At 44.6% G+C, this 19,307-nt stretch overlaps 1 protein-coding gene across 7 annotated transcripts in view; it reads left to right on the plus strand.

Annotated features, from left to right (window-relative positions):
* FHOD3 (formin homology 2 domain containing 3) overlaps positions 1 to 19,307 on the plus strand; it is a 486,695-nt gene that overhangs the window by 55,251 nt on the left and 412,137 nt on the right. For all 7 annotated transcript variants that reach the window (XM_009192610.3, XM_009192611.3, XM_009192612.3 and 4 more), the window contains exon 2: positions 7,557 to 7,663. In XM_009192610.3, the coding sequence (XP_009190874.1) occupies positions 7,557 to 7,663 (107 nt within the window). The remainder of the gene's footprint in view (positions 1 to 7,556; positions 7,664 to 19,307) is intronic.

Raw genomic sequence — 19,307 nt, forward strand, 5'->3', positions numbered from 1 at the left:
GCTGACTGCTTTTGGGCTGCTCTTAAAGCTGTATGTGCCTGAAGTGGGGCAGTCAGGGGACCCATAGTCAACCTGGCCCTGGAAAGAGGTGGGGCCGACAGCAACACTTCATTTATGAGCCATGAGTGGGGCTGGCTTTGTGGGCATGTGACTGATGGAGTCAGAAGCGCCCTGTGCTTAAGGTTGCTATCTTGAAATTCTTCCAAGTTTTATCTTTCCATTTGCATTTTGAAAGTGAAGTTCCATGGGTCCATGGAGCACGCTCTAGGGGTTTGGGGCTTCGTGTGGTCTAGCCTCCTGCTGTCTCCTCTCCTCCCTGGGAGGGTCCTTGGCTGACTGCTCCCTCACTCCCCGGTGCTCCAGGCTCTGTTTGGGTACCCCTTCCTTGCTTTTACCCAGCAAGTGCTGCTGCTGTCCTCTGCCCCAAGCAGGACTTTGGGCTCACGGAAGGTCAGAGAAGCAGGACTTTGGGCTCAGGTATGTTCTTGCTCTGTGGCATGTCAGGACTGGGCAGGTAGTGACCAGTCCTGCCTTGAGCCTGCAGTGTCATGGTGCGTTCAGTGGGCAACTTGAAGGGGGCAAACCTCTCACCAACCTGCCATCCAGGTGCAGAGCACGTGGAGTGTGAAAGTTGTTCTCCCTGTCGGCTGTGGGTTGAGGTGGCAAGCTCATGGAAAGAGGAGGGTGACATAAAGTCAGAACCCTAAAGTTGCTCCTGAGCCTGTGAGTCAACTGGAAAGTTCTGGTTTGGGCCAGTTTGGCCAATTTCTCCTGGGCTGTCTCATGTGTCTGTCATATGGGTCATCTGGAGGCTTGACCATCCAGGCTGGCCTCGTGTGACATGTGGCAGTTGGCAAGCTGTGAGCGGGGGTGGCAGGAGCAGCCAGGCCCAAGTCTTTCACCCTCCAGCACGGAACCCCAACATCTTCAGGTAGAGGCAGAGCTCCAAGAGCAGCAAGAGAGGACAGCCCCAGTGAGCAGGTGCCTTCCAGGTCTCTGCCAGGTCACACGTGACACTGTCCATTGGCCAAAGCAAGACACAGGCCACCCAGATTCCAGGAGTAGAGGAAGAATCTGCCTCTAGAGAGAAGTTGTTGTAAAATAACATTGGGAGGATGTGGATGCAGGGATGGGGGAGCCAATGAAGTCCCAGGAGCACTTGCGCTTTCCATTAGGTTTACTTTTTTCTTTTTAAGATCAGAATGTTTTCCCACTTCTAAACTGTAATCAAAATTAGTTTAAAGAGTAGCTCTAGTATATATATTTATAGAACGGTTCTGTGCAAATCTATTTCAGGATTACACAGAAATTTTATTGCCTGGGCTATGGATCACTGTGGACCTGCTGCCAAAACCTAGATAATCATTAAGCTACCCCAGTAACATGCTAGTTCACTGGACTAAGAAAAAGAAAGAATACATAAATCGAGACGTGACATCAGCCTTCTTTGAGATGTTTGGGTTGTTTTTTTTTTTCAGGATGGTGAGTCTGCCCTTTCTGTTCTTTCTTTAGATGACAGTCTCACTCTGTTGGAGTACAGTGGCGCAATCTTGGCTCACTGCAACCTCCGCCTCCCTGGTTCTAACGATTCTCCTGCCTGAACCTCCTGAGTAGCTGGGATTACAGGTGTGGCACCATACCGGCTAATTTTTGTTTGTTTGTTTGTTTTGGTGGAGATGGTGTTTCATCATTTTAGCCAGGCTGGTCTCAAACTCCTGACCTCAAGTGATCTGCCTGCCTTGGCCTCCCGAAGTGCTGGGATTACAGGCATGAGGCACCATGCCTGACTTGCCCTTCCTTTTTGACTGTACTATCTCTGCAGGAACAGTTAAAAGAACCCCAGAGTGACTTTGCATAGTGTCTCTACAAGGAGTGGAAGGCTCTTTCTATGTCTCCAGGGAATGAGTTTCTGCTTTATCGGTGTGTTTTAACCCAGGCAGAGTGGCACAAAATCCTGGATATTTAGACGGACACTTACTGTGGATCTGAGACTGGCTGCCTGCTGAGCACCCTGCCTCCCACCAGAATCCTGGCCACAGGTTTACAGCCCTAACTGTGTGAGCCTGCAACCCAATCTGAAGTCCTCCTGTTGCACCACTGTCACTGCCCCTAAATTTCCTTAATCACCGGACTTCTATAATAGCCCTGTAATGTTATCGTCCCCCATGGCTCCTGGCTTTGTCTTATGTCCTGAAGTGCCCAGCAATGTCCTGGCCACCAAACCTAGAGCCAAGAAAGGACTGCAGGGGACATGCTGCCAGGGGATCAGGGTTGACATGAAAATTGTCAGAGTCAGGAAATTCCAGGTCCCTTAAGTCATTTGGGAAGCTATTTGACAGGAAAGGCCAAGGAATGGGATCAGGTTGCCTCTGTGTAAGTAAGAATTGAGATTCCCCAGCGGGGACTGGTCTGGCAGGGAGGTGTCTGAGTTTTCCACTCTGTAGGGAAAGTTTTGATATATCTGTCTAAGTCTGTATAATAACTGGATTGGAATTAATCAACACTCACTGTCTATTCATATTATTTTTAATTCTTCGGAATGTTTATAACTGTTACTTCATTATCACTGACAAAATTGAGGAATTCATTTAGTGTACCGTTAATTTGCTTATTAAAATAATTGCTAAACATGACCCCATCCCCGCAAATTTAGGGACTTTTGCTGTTTTCAATGTATCGGTCCAGCCAAGAAGCATTGTATTCTTCCTCCTTGGCTCATGTGATGGTTTAAATATTAATCTCCTGTGTCTTGGGTGTAATGATGGGTGGGGTTTGTGTGGTGGAGTGGCTCGGGTGGTGTGTGTTGACTTGTTTGCTGTCTTCACAGCCCCTGTGTTGTTAGGATCCCCTTTGCACACGCATGTCTTGTCTCCCAAAGGGCAGCCCCTCTTCCTATAACCCCGCTGTGAGGACTCCACACGAAGTTCCTGAGAGATCAAGAGATGCAAATTATTTTCTTTTTCAGTTGAGGGACTCAGTAGCACAAAAGGGATGGGCCTGCCCACCCATTCATTAGGGATCGGAGTTGTGATATCTGGCGTAGGAGGTAATGGCAGCCTCTATCCTGAACGGGGGACTCGGGCAGTTCCATGGAGGATGCTTAGGTCTCTGCTAACGATAGCAGAAGGAATATAACTGAGGATGAACGTCCACCCATTTTGACAGTTGATTTAGTTGGTGTTTTATTCTCTTCTGTGCTTGATTTGTGTGTTATACTTAAACGATCTTTTTGAGGGAAGGAAGTGATTATGTGTTCCTTGGTGCCCTGCCTGTGCCTGACATATAATTTTGTTAAAATTGAACTGTGGAAATAGTAGTAGTTATGCTGCCCAGAATGTGAGAAGAGGAATGGTGAGAACAGGCCATTTTGCTAAGGTTTGGGGATTCTGCTGTCAGAGGCTGGGGAGATTATGGGGCTTCCTGGTACAATCTGGGGTGGATGCGAAGCACCTTGAGGCAGATACCTGGCAGGCCAGGGTGAGTGTCCAGAAAGGTGAGATATTTGTCTTGGGCTACTGGGAATAAAATCTGAAGATGTGAGATGGAAATGATATGCAAAAGAGCCCAGATGGGGCTACATCTGCCAGCCACTAGTACATCCCCACCTCCTCCCAGTCTAAGGAGAAGAGCTTAGGACTTAGGCAGGGCTGGTGGAGACTGATAAGCCTGGGTAAGGGTCTCTGTCTTTTCATCTCGGCTATCTCTGCTTTAGGTACCTCAGCTGAATGGCCAAGAGCAGTATGTGCTGGTGCTGGCCTGGGTGACCTGCAAGATTGATTGTCAAATTCTCAGGAATTTTGTGAGCCACTTGTCAAACATAGTTTTTGGTAAAAATTAAATTGGCTAGGCACAGCAGGTCACAGCTTTAATCTTTTTTTTTTTTTTTTTTTTTTTTTTTTTTGAGACAGAGTCTCGCTCTGTTGCCCAGGCTGGAGTGCAGTGGCGCGATCTCAGCTCACTGCAAGCTCTGCCTCCCGGGTTCATGCCATTCTCCTGCCTCAGCCTCCTGAGTAGCTGGGACTACAGGCGCCCGCCACCACGCCTGGCTAATTTTTTTGTATTTTTAGTAGAGACAGGGTTTCACTGTGTTAGCTGGGATGGTCTTGATCTCCTGTCCTTGTGATCCACCTGCCTGGGCCTCCCAAAGTGCTGGGATTACAGGCATGAGCCACCGCACCCGCCACATCTTTAATCTTAACACTTTAGGAGGCCGGGGCGGGAGGATTGCTTGACGCCAGGAGTTCAAGACCAGCCTGAGCAACAGTGAGACCCCCCCCTACAAAAAACCAATGATAATAATAAATAAAAATAAAAGAAATTTTAAATAAGAATTATAGAAACTCACAATTGAGCAGATTATATTAAAAACAAAGGTTATAGACATTCCAAGTGTTTCACTTCCTAATTATTTTACTCCATTCTGCTACCTCTGCTCTCCTGGTTATTTAGATCTTACAGATCTGTGTGGTAGAAATTCTGTATACTGGTGAACTTCTGCACACCTCTTTCTAACCCCATGCTCGGCGACTGTGCATTGGTAGCTTGAAACAGGCTCTGGTGGGAGTATTTATGCCACATTCATGCATATGCTTGGCTTCTCTCCAGACAGCACTTCTTCTTGCTCTTGGTTCTCTCCCTCTGGCTGAGTGTGGACCACAGGCTCAGAATGACTCAGACCTCCTTGAGGAGAAGCAGAAACTCTTTATCTCAATGCTTCTCTCTTTAAGCTCATATGTTTCCACGGGTTGAGAAAAAGGACATTGTGATGGTTTAAGAGCTTTCGTCATTCCATCTTTCAGTCTGTTGATTATATGTGGGATTAAAAATAAGCAATGTGTTGATACCATCAGCTGAACACACTAAATCAGCTTTCTTAGTTAATAACAGCAGTAGAAATTAAAGCAAGAATGAGCTGCCAGTGATTACAGCCAGACACATGGTTCACTGTACGTGTCAACAGGTCCAATTTCCACTGGAATTTTCCACCTGGAATGATAAATCTGATTTCAGTCCACTGGTGATCGTTGGCTCAGGAGACACCTTCTGCAGGAAACTCTTCCTGCCTGCTGCTTCCACAGAGTAGGGGAGGCAGCTCCTGCGTGTTTCCCCAAAACCCTGGGCACACCTTTGACACTACAGTACAGAGGTTGGCCAGTTTGTATTAAATGCCTTCTCAAATCAGATGACCCATCTGTAAGATGCTGCTCAAGAACGCTGAAATTCACCAGCAAGCCTTTAGTAATTATGAGGTACAGTCTGCTATTAGAGAAATAAAACAAGTGAATCAAATAGGATTAACCCCTTCAAATGACTTAACTAGGTATTTCTCACAAGTAATAAAGAAGAAATTCCTTTCATTCTGTTGCGGATAACCAGAAACAAGGAACTGCGGGGTTTCTAACAATAATTAACAGCCTGTTATAGATGCTCCTTCTAAACAAGATGACAGTTTGCATTTCTCTTGTTGAGGATAATACCAAACTTTCCTATTAAAACCAAAAACTAATCCCTTATTTGAAATCTCACTTATAGCAGATTATCAAGCATTTATCTAGATGATTTAAAGTAACCACATATTTGTGTCCACTTTTCTCCAAGCTGTCATTTTGGAATAATAGCCTAACTCAGCAAGAAGATGAATTGAGTCACTCTTATAGCTCAATAAATCAAGCATGAGGGTATGAGTTTAGATTTCCTTGTAATTAATCTCAATCTTCTTTGGTAAAATTATTTTCCTCTATTTTTAAGAGTAATCATTCTATATGTAATATAACGCTAACTGCTACCTGTAGCAACCACAAAACCTTAATGAGTTAGCACAGCAAAGCACGTTTCTTGATCCTGTCACAGTCCAGGATGGGTCAGTGGATCTGGGCAGCAAAGTGCTCTCTTCCATGCAGTGACTCAGGAACCCAAACTCCTTGCATTTGGGGCTCTGTTGTTTTCTAGGTTTCAAAGTCTCCTCTGGTTCCTCTGCATCTGGCCATAGGCAAGAAAAGAAAAGTGGACAGTTGTGCAGAGGTGTTATGGCCAAGCTTGTTGGGGGCCTTCTTTTCACTTTCACCCACATTCTGTTCATCAATACTCAGTTATGCAGCCAGAGCCCAACTCTAAGGCAAGGCTGTGTGCCTGGGGAGAAAAGGGAATGGCGTTGGTAAACATATTTGCTCGGTCAATTTTGCACCATGACAAAATTTTCAAGTTCTTTGTGGTCTTGGGCTATAGAGAGGATGCAGAGTGTAGTGGTTGAGATTGTGTCCTCAAATCAAACTGCTGGTATCCAAATTCCATCTTCACCATTTACTAGATAGTGAATTGGGCAAGTAACGTAGCCCCTCTCTGTGCCTCAGGGTCCTCCTCTGTAAAATGAGGAAAATAGTAGAACGTATAGAGTTTGTGAGAGAATCAACTTTCCATGTACAAATGTTTAGAACAGTGCCCAGAATATAATGAACAACATATAAATGTTTGTAAAACAAAATGTTTGGCTGGGTGTGGTGGCTCACGCCTGTAATCCCAGCACTTTGGGAGGCCAAGGTGGGTGGATCACCTGATGTCAAGACCAGGCTGGTCAACATGGCAAAAGCCCGTCTCTACTAAAAATACAAAAAATTAGGGGGGCATGGTGGTGGGTGCCTGTCATCCCAGCTACTTGGGAGACTGAGGCAGAAGAATTGCTTGAACTGGGGAGGCAGAGGTTGCAGTGAGCTGAGATCATGCCATTGCACTCCAGCCTGGGTGACAGAGTGAGACTCTGTTGCCAAAAAACAAAAAATAAAAATTTTAAAAAATGAGATCTGTGCGTGTGCCTATAATCCCAGCTACTTGGGAGGCTGAGGCAGGAGAATCACTTGAACCCGGGAGGTGGAGGTTGCAGTGAGCTGAGATCGAGCCACTGCACTCCAGCCTGGGTGACAGAGCGAGACTCCCTCTCAAAAAAAAAAAAATAAAAAATAAAAAAAATAAATAAAATGAGATTAGTAACAAAGAGACTTAATTTCCTGTGTGCTATGTTGTAATTTGGGTATATTGCCATTCAGTTGGAGGATGTTTCAGTTCAATTGTAAAAATACTTTATTGAGCAACATTATTTGTAATGTGCAGAGTACGACCATAGAATCTGAATAAGCAGACTCGTCACTGAATCAAAGGAAACAGCACATTTTCCCCACCAAATTTGCCTTTTAAGTTCTGTGACTCAATCCATGGTCACATCAGCGTTGTGATCTCAGTTTCCTCTCTTGAAATGCCAGGTCTCATCTGGGCCCCTGAGAGTGGAAAAAGGTGCTGGCCCAGGACCAAAAGGGCTTCTTCAGTGGCCTAGGGCCCAGGGGATACTGTCGATGTCACTCTGTTAAGAGATGCCTCATCTATCCACTCGGTACTCAGATCGTTCCCAATCTATTTGCACTAACATATTAGCTTTTCAAGTTATGATCCACATTTCAGAATATTGCTTGATTTTACAAAACACATGAGGGCAATATGATGTGATTTCTCCGTATTAGTCCCCATCTGAGGAGCAGGTTGGGTATAACAGGCTCTTTCTCTTGCAGCTGGATGACTGTACTCTGCAGCTGTCTCACAATGGCGCCTACCTGGATTTGGAGGCCACCCTGGCAGAGCAGCGGGATGAGTTGGAAGGCTTCCAGGATGACGCTGGGTAAGAGCAACTGTTGACCCTGCTGACTGGTCCTCACCTACCAGGAAATGGGGGTACATTGAGGCCTTAAAATATTTAGGAGGAACTACCATGGCTTTGACCTTCTCTTAATTCTCAATCACACATGAGGGAGATGCAAGTGACTCATCAGTGGTGACTGCAGACCCGTTTCCATTTTGAGTAACTTTTCTTGATGGGTGCTTGGGAGTAGCCTTTCCTAGAAACATTTGTGGTAATCAAGCACATGGTATTTATATTCTAAGTTATTTTAAAATCATATATCACAATTAAATAGATATTTTCCAGCCAGCGGTGGTGGCTCACACCTGTAGTCCCAGCTACTCGGGTGGCTGAGGTGGGAGGATCGCTTGAGCCTGGGAGGCCGAGGCTGCAGTGAGTCATAATTGTGCCACTGCACTCCAGCTTGGATAAAAGGGCAAGACCTTTCTCTAAAAATGAATAAATAAATAGATATTTTCCAGATTTTAGTGGATTCACAACTATTTTAGATATTGTACTCAATGATAATTTACTGGATATTTTCTTAGCAGATGCTCTAGAAGATAGTTTTATATGGTATCATCTTTTAAACTCATTATTGTGGAAAAAATAATTAATTATGTTAATGTCAACTTACTTTTTGCCCATACCTAGAATTGCTTAATACTTTTGCTGAATAAAGAAATACTCTGAGTCCAAATAAAGCAATATGCTCATAAAAAAATCAGAGATGTGCACAGAAAGTGAAACCTCTCTAGGCATATACCCATATAAATAGCCATTCTTATATTAGATTACTGAAATAGCCTCTGATAGGGCCCCACCTTTCTCCTTCTTTTATTTATTTATTTATTTATTTATTTATTTATTTATTTATTTATTGAGACGGAGTCTCGCTCTGTTGCCCAGGCTGGAGTGCCATGGCCGGATCTCAGCTCACTGCAAGCTCCGCCTCCCAGGTTCACGCCATTCTCCTGCCTCAGCCTCCCGAGTAGCTGGGACTACAGGCGCCCGCCACCTCGCCCGGCTAGTTTTTTGTATTTTTTAGTGGAGATGGGGTTTCACCGTGTTAGCCAGGATGGTATTTATTTATTTTTTGAGACAGGGTCTCACTCCAGCTGCCCAGGTTGGAGTGCAGTGGCATGATCTCAGCTCACTGCAGCCTCTCGAGTAGCTGGGACTGCAGACACGTGCCACTGTGCCCAGCTAATTATATATATATATATGTGTGTGTGTGTGTGTGTGTATGTGTATGTTATTTTTGAGATGGAATCTCGTTGTGTCGCCCTGGCTGGAGTGCAGTGGTGCGATCTCGGCTTACTGCAACCTCTACCTCCCAGGTTCCAGTGATTCTCCTGCCTCAGCCTCCCGAGTAGCTGGGACTACAGGCACGCGCCACCACACCTGGCTAATTTTTGTATGTTTTGGTAGAGATGGGGTTTTGTCATGTTGCCCAGGCTGGTCTCGAACTCCTGAACTCAAGCAATTCACCCTCAGCCTCCCTAAGTGCTGAGATTACAGGTGTGAGTCACCATGCCCAGCCTACTTCTTATCCATCTCGAACCAAGTATATCTCTGATTTTATCACCCTCCTCTTCAGGAAACTTAAGAGGTTCCCTGATACTTTCCAAATAATGCTCAGCTATCTTAATCTGTTGTCCAGGAGCCCCCAAAAGTTGTTTGAAACCATTTTGCCTGAGTTAAAAATATGGTCCACTGGATACTATCTGGGAGTTCTCATTTTTCACAAAGAGCTCAATTAATGGAGAAAAATTGGAACCTTCTTAGTTTCATGTAGCTATTTGACTTTAGTATGTACTGATGGCTTCCTGGGTTTCCCCTGTTTTAACACCCTTCACAATTTATGATCATTGATTATGCTGCTAGTTGCCCCTCTTCTCTGCTGCTAACACTCCACTAGGCCAGAACCATGCCTGTCTGAATGTCCAGTACTTGGCATTTTCTCAGCATGTTTCAGGCACTTAGCAAATACTGGTGGCCAGGGGAATGGCCCATTGCCAGAATGGATTCCTGAATAGCATGGCCACATGCACCAAAAAGACCAAGGTCCTTGTTAGGATTCAGCAAGGTGCTCTGAGGATGCCCTTCTTGTCTCCAGAGTGGTAGTAGTAAGGGGCACACCAATAGTATGTGAGAAAGGATCCTGGAAACCACTATAGGCTGGGCATATGAGAGGGGTATCTTAAGGCACACCAGATTCTACTTACTGCTATATTTAAAATTAACACTATTAGGCTGATAGACTTGGGGAAGTTCCATTGCAATAGTTTTTATCAAGTATTTGACAGTGACATCCTTTCATATAAGTTGTCAGAATGCAGGCTAGATGATAGTCTAATTGAATGACTTCATGGCTCATTGATCAAACAGACCCCGGGAATATTATGAATAGATCATTGTCAGCTTGAAAAATGTCTCTAGTGGTGTTATGCTTGATGACCTTGTCCTCATTTTTGTTTTCTTCTTTTTATCAAAACTGGAATGATTTGGAGATGGCAGCTGAGAAAAAAAGTGCTAATGTATTGATAAAAGCAATAAGAATAAAGGGTGTGGGAGAAGAATAATATTTTTGGATCAGCTACTATGCCAGATACTATATTAGGCTCCCTATTCACAGGCTCTTTAATAATTAATTATCATACTAGTCAAGTAATTGGATTTTATTGTCTCAGTTTTTCGTCTGAGACAACCAAGGGTCAGGAGTTAAATTACATGTCCAGGGTGGCAAAGCCAAGTTTGAACACAGGTGTGACCAATTCCCAAGACTATGCTCTTCTGCCATCTCAGGGGCTTCTGGGCAAAGGTCCTTTAGGTTCTATGCAGCATGTACATTTGCATCTTTGGTGGCATGAGATTGGTTCCTGCAAGGACAATTGGTCCTGGTCTAAAGCACTGTCTCCAGTTGAAACAGCTTTGCTGCCATCATCCATCACTGACGCTACAGTTTGCCTGGGCAACACCTGTCTCCAGATGCTGGCAGTTCCTCCATAGCTGTTCCTAAAGAGCCTGGGCATCCTGCTGTAAGCTCCCCAGAGTAGATCCTGGTGCTTGTATTCTCACTTTGTTCCCTCTGAATCATCACTTGGCCATGAGTCCATTGAATAGGTAGAGGTTGAATCCCATTTCTGTACTCTAGTAGCTAGGGTTGCTGGGAAAATGTGTTATGGCAAGATGAGAAGGTGGGACTCAAGACTTGGGAAACTGCAAACAGAGGAAGGTAGCCCAAAAGATATTGGATAGTTACACATGTAAAATTTGTTTAGAAAAATTTAAATTTTTAATTATTTTTGATAGGGTCTTTGTTTGTCACCCAGGCTGGAGTGCAGTGGTGCAATCACAGCTCACTGCAGCCTCCATTTGCCAGGCTCAAACAATTCTCCTGCTCTGGCTAATTTTTGTATTTTTTTTGTAGAGACAGGGTCTCCCTATGTTGCCCAGGCTGGTCTGGAGCTCCTGGACTCAAAACAATCCTCCTGTCTTAGCCTCTCAAAGACTTGGAATTATAGGCATGCATAGCTACGCGTTTGACAAGTGTGCCCCCAGACCACCCCAGAGTGAGGTTTTGTATCTTTGAAATAGACCTTTTAGGTCCTCTCGTAGATGTGTGGCATTTGACAAAGTCTGTGTGTCTCCCATGAGTGGGAGTTAAAATATAATTGCTTCCCGGTTAAGATTTGCCCTTTGGAGGTATGAAAATGGCAAATACCATTTTTTTTCTCTTGATTTATTTGTGTCAGTTATAGCAAAATGTCTGCTAATATTGCGGCCATCTACTGAAGATGTATGAGTCTGTGTGAAAATTGTGATGTTTTTCATATCATGTGTTCTGAGTTTCCTTGCTGGAGGATTTTGCTTCTTTGTTCTTGTCCATTACCCTGCACTTCTATGCCAAGATTAACTTGTTTAGAATTATCACTCAGGCTCTAGCTAGTCAGAGAATAGGCGAAAGACCTTCAAAAGTGGAAGGACAAAGCAATTATTATGCTAACAAAATAGAACCAGGTCTGTTCACTGTTCATCGCCTTCTGAGGCCAGGGAAATTAGCAAGCATGACATGGTGCAGCAGACACAGAAGCCTGCAGTCTCCAGGTTATTTTTCCTGACATTGTCATTGTGTGGCCTTGGGCAAGCCACTTTACCTCTGATAGGAGTTTATAAAATGAGGACACTTCTAACATTTATTTACAGAATAAGGAAAATATGGCCCAATCCCATTTCCCTTTCTGTATGAAGAGGGGTCCTGATGGGGTCTCTGGCACCTGAGGAGAGCAGTGTAGCTTAATGTTTAGGGACACAGGCTTTACGGTTAGTCTCATGGCTGTTTGACCTTGGGGATGTAACTTCACCTCTCTGAACCTCAGTTTCCTTATAATTCGGGGCAATATTATCAATACTGCCTCTTTGGGTTGTTTTGAAGTAAAATATGATAATGTATTTAAAACATTAACTATTTCTTGATACATAATACACACTCAAAACTGTTAGCCTCTGTTATAATTACAGTCCAGTTCTGGGAAGATGACACATTGAAATGGGAACCACTGGAATTTAGACCCAGCGGATTCTATGCAGGTCAGGTGCCCTGAGATCTCCACTTTTAGTTAAGAGACATTGATGGAGGTTTGCCCACAGGGCTGAGCTGGGCCGGAACCTCCACTCTTTTGCCTGTTGTGACCCTCTGTGTCTCTGAAAGGAAACTAGTACCAGCCCGGGTCCACAGGGCACTGTCATGGAGAAGGTGGGCTTTTAGGCAAGCCCTGGAGGAGATAGTGGCTTTGGGTATTTGGAAGGTGCAGCAGGTGGGAGTGTGACTTGACCCAAGAGTGGACCTGAGAACTACAATGTTTCAGGGACATCATGAGGACCAGTGTGGTGGCTGGACATGGCATACACATTCACAGGTGCTCCTAACTGTGGGTAACTTGGGGCGCTCACCTTTTCCTCAGCATGACTCCCTTCAGGGCTGTGCCACAGGGTTGGCTGCGAAGATGGCTGGTGCTTACTGGCTGTGTCATGCTGTTCACTTTCTCTCATTTGCCAAGGGGGCTGGTAGTCCTCCCACCCTGGGCCCACGTGTCTATGTGAGGTTGGTGGCTTAGAAATCATGGCTGGATGTGCGTCTGGGAAAGGGTAAGAAGGGCCGTGCAGAGGCCCATCTGCAGGGGTACATGGGTCCCATCAGCTTTGTGACCAACCTGTTTAGGGGAACCCAGGGATTTGGGACTGGCTCTGCTTTTATTCTTGGACACCTGACTTCTCAGCCTGCAGATCATGGGCCCTGAGGCTCATGAACCTCTGAGGTTTCTGTACAATTTGTGGGTTTGTGGGATTTTGGTGGGGAGGTATTTCAAAGCCTTCATCAGATTCTCAAAGAGGTCTTTGCATCTCAAAATATCAGATTTGAAGGAATAAAAAGCAGTTTCTTCTTCTTATGGTATAATACAAAAGTTAACCTCACCCATTCACACATTTGTCCAAGTTTCCTCTGCATTTTAGACGGGGGGAATGGGAAATCATGGAATAGACTTTGAACATAAGTCTAAAAATCTACTGAACCTAAAAAACCAAACCAAAACAAGCAACCAACAAAACCCCCATGTTAAGAGAGAGATTCTGGTGAGGGTGTGGAAGGAAAGAAAGGTAGACATTCCCTGATTTTTTTTTTCCCCTCTTAGGGTAGTTATCCTGAGCAGAGGGTGCAGGTGTGTTGGCTGAAGCCTTCTGGCTAATCAGTGACAGGTTTGAAGGAGCTCCTGTCTTCATAGTGCTATGCAAGGCTCAAAGTGCAGGCCATCAAATTCTGCCCCTGCTCTCAGTGGGGAAGAAAACTGGCCCTTTAAAACCAAAGGAGCCATTAGGGGTGAGTTCAGCTGGGTTGCGTGGGTAGCCCAGAGGCTCTGCATACCAGCTCCAGGTGCCAGAACTGCTGATCTCTAGGTTGTGGCTTCAGAAGGTTTGGAGTGAGGTTCAGAATCTTGCCTTTTTTAAAAAAGCTGTCCAGGCCAGGCACGGTGGCTCATGCCTGTAATCCCAGCACTTTGGGAGGCCAAGGTGGGTGGATCACTTGAGGTTAGGAGTTCGAGACCAGCCTGGCCAACATGGGGAAACCCCGTCTCTACTAAAAATACAAAAAATTAGCAGGGCGTGGTGGCACGCACCTGTAGTCCCAGCAGGACTGAGGCAGGAGAATTGCTTGAACCTGGGAGGTGGAGGTTGCAGTGAGCCTAGATCACGCAACTGTACTCCAGCCTGGGTGACAGAGCAAGACTCCGTCTCAATAAAAAAAAAAAAAAGAAAAAAAAAAGGTGTCCAGATTGTTGGATATTTGTTTGGGAACTTGCAGCATAGGCTGTCAGTCTTAGGGAATATTCCCACCCCCTGAAGAACTTTAGAACCTTCCCTGCCACGCCCAGCCTCAGGCTCATGAAAGCAGAACTCAGGGGTGGGCCCAGGCAGAGGTGATTTTCAAATCTCCCAGGTGATTTCAGTGTGCAGTCACAGTTGAGAACCACTGCGTGAGGAAGACGGCATTCCTGAAAAGGCTGCAGTAAGTCAGGCAAGAATGAAGTAACTCCCATGCTGAATGGACACTGAAATCAAAGGTTCTAAATGCCTTTAAATGCCAGGATGTATGAGGGCAAAGATGGTATCAGGTAGGTGTGTGGGTTGGAGTCAGAAGAAAAATGACCTGCAAAGAGAGCCCCCCACAGAACTCCTTAAGTGATGAGGGGGCTATCGGTGGGGGTGAGTGGAAAGAACTTGGAGTGGGAGGCCTTGGTCAGATGTAACCCCCTTTGGGGACAAGCAGGGAGTGGCCTAATTAACCTAAACCTGGTAGCCAAGGGAGGTGAGTGAATTGGGGCTTCACCCAGGGTTGGGGAGGGAGGGGGCTGGGAATCTGGAGCCATGGTGCCAGCTCGTGTAGAGCGGGACAGGAGAATGGAATGGACGTGTGTCATTAGGGGAATAGTGCACAGGATGGTGGACTAGTTAGGGAAATAGATGATAGAGTGGAGGCAATTTTGAAAAGGGGAAGGGGGTTTATACCTGTTAGTCTGAGGTTATGGCAAGCCACACACAAGGTGTGGGATGGCTAGTGAGAAATGTTGGCTGGGGACCCAGGTGAGAAGGCTGGAGTACTGGAGAGGCTGGGGGTGCTTCCTTGGAGGGAGCTACAGAGTCTGGAGGTCTTGTCCCGGAGGGCCAGCCATAGGATGCAGGTGAGGAGAGGACCAGGCCCTGGCTGTAGGGACTAGAAAGTTAGTAGTCACCCAGGTGTCAGTACCTAGATGATCCATTGAAACCATAACCCAGGTGTTGTACATCAGTAAGAGACTCAGGTTTAGCCGCATGTGACAAAGAACCCAGATAACAGTGGCTTAAAATTTTTGACTATATTTTTTATCATGAAAAAAAAGTGGATATTAAGACAATGAAAAGACAAGCCACAGACTGGGAGAAAATATTTGCAAAATGTATCTGATGGAGTACATGTATCCAAAATATACAAAGCACTCTTAAAACTTAATAAGAAAACAACCTGATTAAAAAATGGGCAAAAGATCTGAACAGATATGTCACTAAAGAAGACATTCAGATGGTAAATAAGCATATAGAAAGATCCAACATGACATGTCAATATAATGTAAAATGTAAATTAAAAAAAATGAGATATCACTACACCCCTTAGAATGGCTAAACTAAAGAAAACACTGATACCACCAAATGCTGGCAAAGATGTGGAGCAACAGGAACTCTCATTCATTGCTGGTGGGAATGCAAAATGACACAGCCACTTTGGAAGACAGTCTGGTAGTTTCTTACAAAGCTACACATAGGCTTACCATACAATTTGGCAATCATGCTTCTGGGTATTTACCCAAATGAGTTGAAAACTTATGTCCATGCAAAAGCCTGCACACATTGTTGCAGCAGCTTTATTCATAATTGCCAAAATTTGGAAACAAGATGTCCTTCTGTAGTTGAATGGGTAAACAAACCATAGTATTTGTCCATTCCATGAAGTAGTTTTTATTTAGCAATAAAAAGAAATGAGCAATCAAGCTAGAAAAGACATGGGGGAACCTTAAATGCACATTGTGAAGTTAAACCAGTCTGAAAAAGCTACATACTGTGAGTCCAACTATATGACATTCCAAGAAAGGCAAAAAGCTATGGTGACAGTGAAAAGATCCTGTTGCCAGGGGTGGGAGTTGAGGTTGGGAGATGGGTAGGGAGGGATGAACAGGTGGAGCACAGGGGATCTTTAGGGCAGTGTCAACACTCTGTATGTTGTTGTAATGTTGGATCCAGAACGTTATGTGTGAAAACCCATAGAACTGTTCAACACAGTGAATTATAAAGTTAAACTACGGACTTGTTAATAATGTTCAATATCAGTTAATCTGTTGTAACAGATTAACATCTTGCACACTAATGCAAGATGTTAATAGGAGAAACAGGTGGGTGGGGAGGGGCAGTGTGGATATAGGGGAACATTCTCTACTTTCTATGAAATTTTTCTATAAAACAAAAGCCACTCTAAGAAAATCAGTGGATAATCATACAGTTTCAAGGACAATATGTTGATTCCATGACATTCTTAGGAACCTGGGCTTGTTTTATCTTTTTGCCCTACCATCCTTAGGATCTGGCTTTTGTCTTTCGTGTTTCATCATAGTTACAAAGCAGCCGCCCCACACCCTTGTCATATCAAGACAGGGAGGCACATATTGGTTACGATGCAGTGTTCTCTGTTGCAACCAAGAAATCCCCCAATATGGCAGTTTAAATAAAATAAAAGTTTTTTTCTTGTATAAGATTCCAAATATAGGCAATCCTCTTTGGAAGAGTGAAATAGCTATAGCATCCTCAGAGCAAGGATTCCATCTCTGGGTCCAGGTGGCTGCTTCCACTCTTACCATCTCATCTGCATCTCAGCCCCTAGAAAGAAGGAAAGGGACGAAGGGAGTGTATGCCCATTTCTGTGTGCACATGGCTTTCACTCACATGATTTTGGCCAGAGGCTCAAGGGTACAGTATGAATTGTGGGCTGTATCCAGCTAACCTTCCTCTGCTATCACTGTGAATATTAGGTGACAGCTGATGGTCCCTGCCTTAGGTGAGAAGAGTGAAGAGTAGTGTTGGTGCTGGCTGGGTGTACTGCTTTTAAAGAGCTTTCCAGAAGCTCCACCAGCGACTTCCACCTATAGTTCAACGATGAGAACTGTGCCACATTGTGGAATATATGTTGTCACTCCAAACACAATTGGATTCCCATTATAAGGCAGAAAGGGAAATAGGCATTGAGTGGGTAACCAGCAGCATCTGCCTCTGCAAGGAAAGATGACATTTCAAAGAATGGGCAGTTGAGTACACTGTGCCACAAAGGCAAGTTGTGAGAGGGGCAAGGCAAGGCCGGGAGTGGTGAGCAGAAGATTTAGGGTGTCCTGAAGAAGGAGAAGCAGAAGGGAAAGCAGGATTTCCCAGGAGCTGAAATCTGTGAACAGCTTGAACAAGGGCTCTGTCCCATCACAGGGTACATGAGGGTGGAAGACAAGAGAATGAGCTAATCAGGATGTCAAGGACCTCATACCAGACACAAAGATTAACTAAAAACAGACCATAGTCCTAAATGTAAGAGCCAAAACAAACTCCCAGAGGAAAACAGAAGCAAGTCTCTGTAACTGGGTTAGGCAAAGTCATGGTTCCTGCCACATGTGCTTTCCATGTCTTAGATATGACAAAAGCGTAAGTGACGAGAAAAAAAAACAAGTTTGGACTTCATCAGAATTAAAGCCTTTTGCACCCGCAAAAGAGATAATTGGTAAAGTGAAAACACAAGCCACAGAATGGGAGAAAATGTTCGTAAATAATATATCTGATATCTGATGACCTTGGAGACATTAGGCCATGTGAAATAAGCCGGACACAAAAAGGTGACATACTGTTGAATTTCATGTGTATAAGATGGACAGAAAAGACACATCTCTGGAGAGACAGAGTAGACTGGTGGTTGCCTCTTGCTGAGTGTGGGGACAGGGAGCGATTGCAGATGGGTAAGAGGGTTTGGGGTTGTTTTTGCATTGATGAAAAAGTTAAAAAAGTTAGATTGTAATGACTTTAAGACTCCACGAAGATACTAATAATCAGTGAATTATATCCATAAAACAGGTGGGTTTTATGGTACCTACATTATACCTCATTAAAGCTTATAAAAAACGTGTCAGGGAATGACTGTGGAAGAGAAACATTGAGCTGGTGATGACCCGGCTAGGTGCGGGGAGAAGCTTCTGTGATGAGTGGTCACTAGCTTAGTGGAAGTGGACTGAGAAAGTTCATTCTGTCTGCCTCATGTCTTGTTGAATCAAGGGTGAAGGAAACTGGAAGATGAGAGAACCAGACTGGCCTCTCTGAGAAGGTGTCTAGAGAGGTGACCTGTTTTGGTAGGTCCCTTTTCCCCAATGGCACAAACTTCAGATTTTGGTCATAGGACGTGTTGCCCAGTGTGCTTCCACCTGGATTCCCTGTGTGTCTCGGACTCCTGACACCTTCCGGTTAAAGTAGATGACTCATTCCTCAGAGGCTGACACACTCAGGGTTGCATACACAGGAGGCACAGACATTAGTATCGTCCCTTGAGAAAATTACAATGCTACATCACTGGAACTTTAATGAAGAACAGGAAAACGCATCAAATAATAACAAATGGATTATTATTGTCAATTCTTGAATGGGCAGTGAAGAGAGAACAAGAAAAAGGAATGATAAGCGAGGTGGGAGGAATGAGAAGAGGCAGACAAAAATGAAGCAAGAGACATACAGAAAGTGAGAGAATATCCAGATATTAAGACAAATGAACGAGGGAGAGGAAGTGGCTGAAAGAACAGTAATATCGACAAGGGGATTACTTAACATTATTCAGCATTTATTACGTGCCAGCCATGTCCACAGCATGTTACTTGCATTGATTGATTGCATTATCACACCCTCAGAAGGTAGACATTATTATCTTATTTTACAGACAATAAAGCCAAGCCTCAGAGAAGTGAAGTAACTTGTCCAAGATCACACAGCTGGCTTCAGAGTCAATGTTTTTCTACCTCTACAGTCTGCCAGGGGAGAACAGAACACACCCGGAGATTAATGTAGTGGCAACTGCCTCTCTTGCTTAAACTTTGAGCTTCTGGGCAAGTTAATCTTAGCTATCTCTGTCCTTTTACTAGCTGATGACTGGTTCAAATCCTCCTCCATCTCTTTATCCCTGAGATGGAGTGCCAGTTGAGCCCCACAGCCCCAGAAGCTTACTAAGAGCTTTTTACTCCTGGGGCAACTGTTGAGGGGGCCCTTGTCCCTACTTTTGCCAGATGGTGAAACATCTGTTTCTATCCTTGACTGAAACTATAGTTTATTTCTTCTAATTTAAGTGGAGGAGTACTTGGGAACATTGATTCCACTGTTGGTTGCTAGAGAAAGTCATCAAGCTTCTGGTTCTATACCACTCAATAAAATAATGTAAGCACTTCTTGTAGTCACAAAGGGCTTTATATGTTACTCTTGTAAAAAGGCTCCCTCGAGACACAGGGTCGGAACTGAAACACACAGGTTTCTGTGAGCCTTAGTT

Source organism: Papio anubis, chromosome 19, assembly GCF_008728515.1.
Source record: "Papio anubis isolate 15944 chromosome 19, Panubis1.0, whole genome shotgun sequence".
NCBI classification, from domain to species: domain Eukaryota; kingdom Metazoa; phylum Chordata; class Mammalia; order Primates; family Cercopithecidae; genus Papio; species Papio anubis.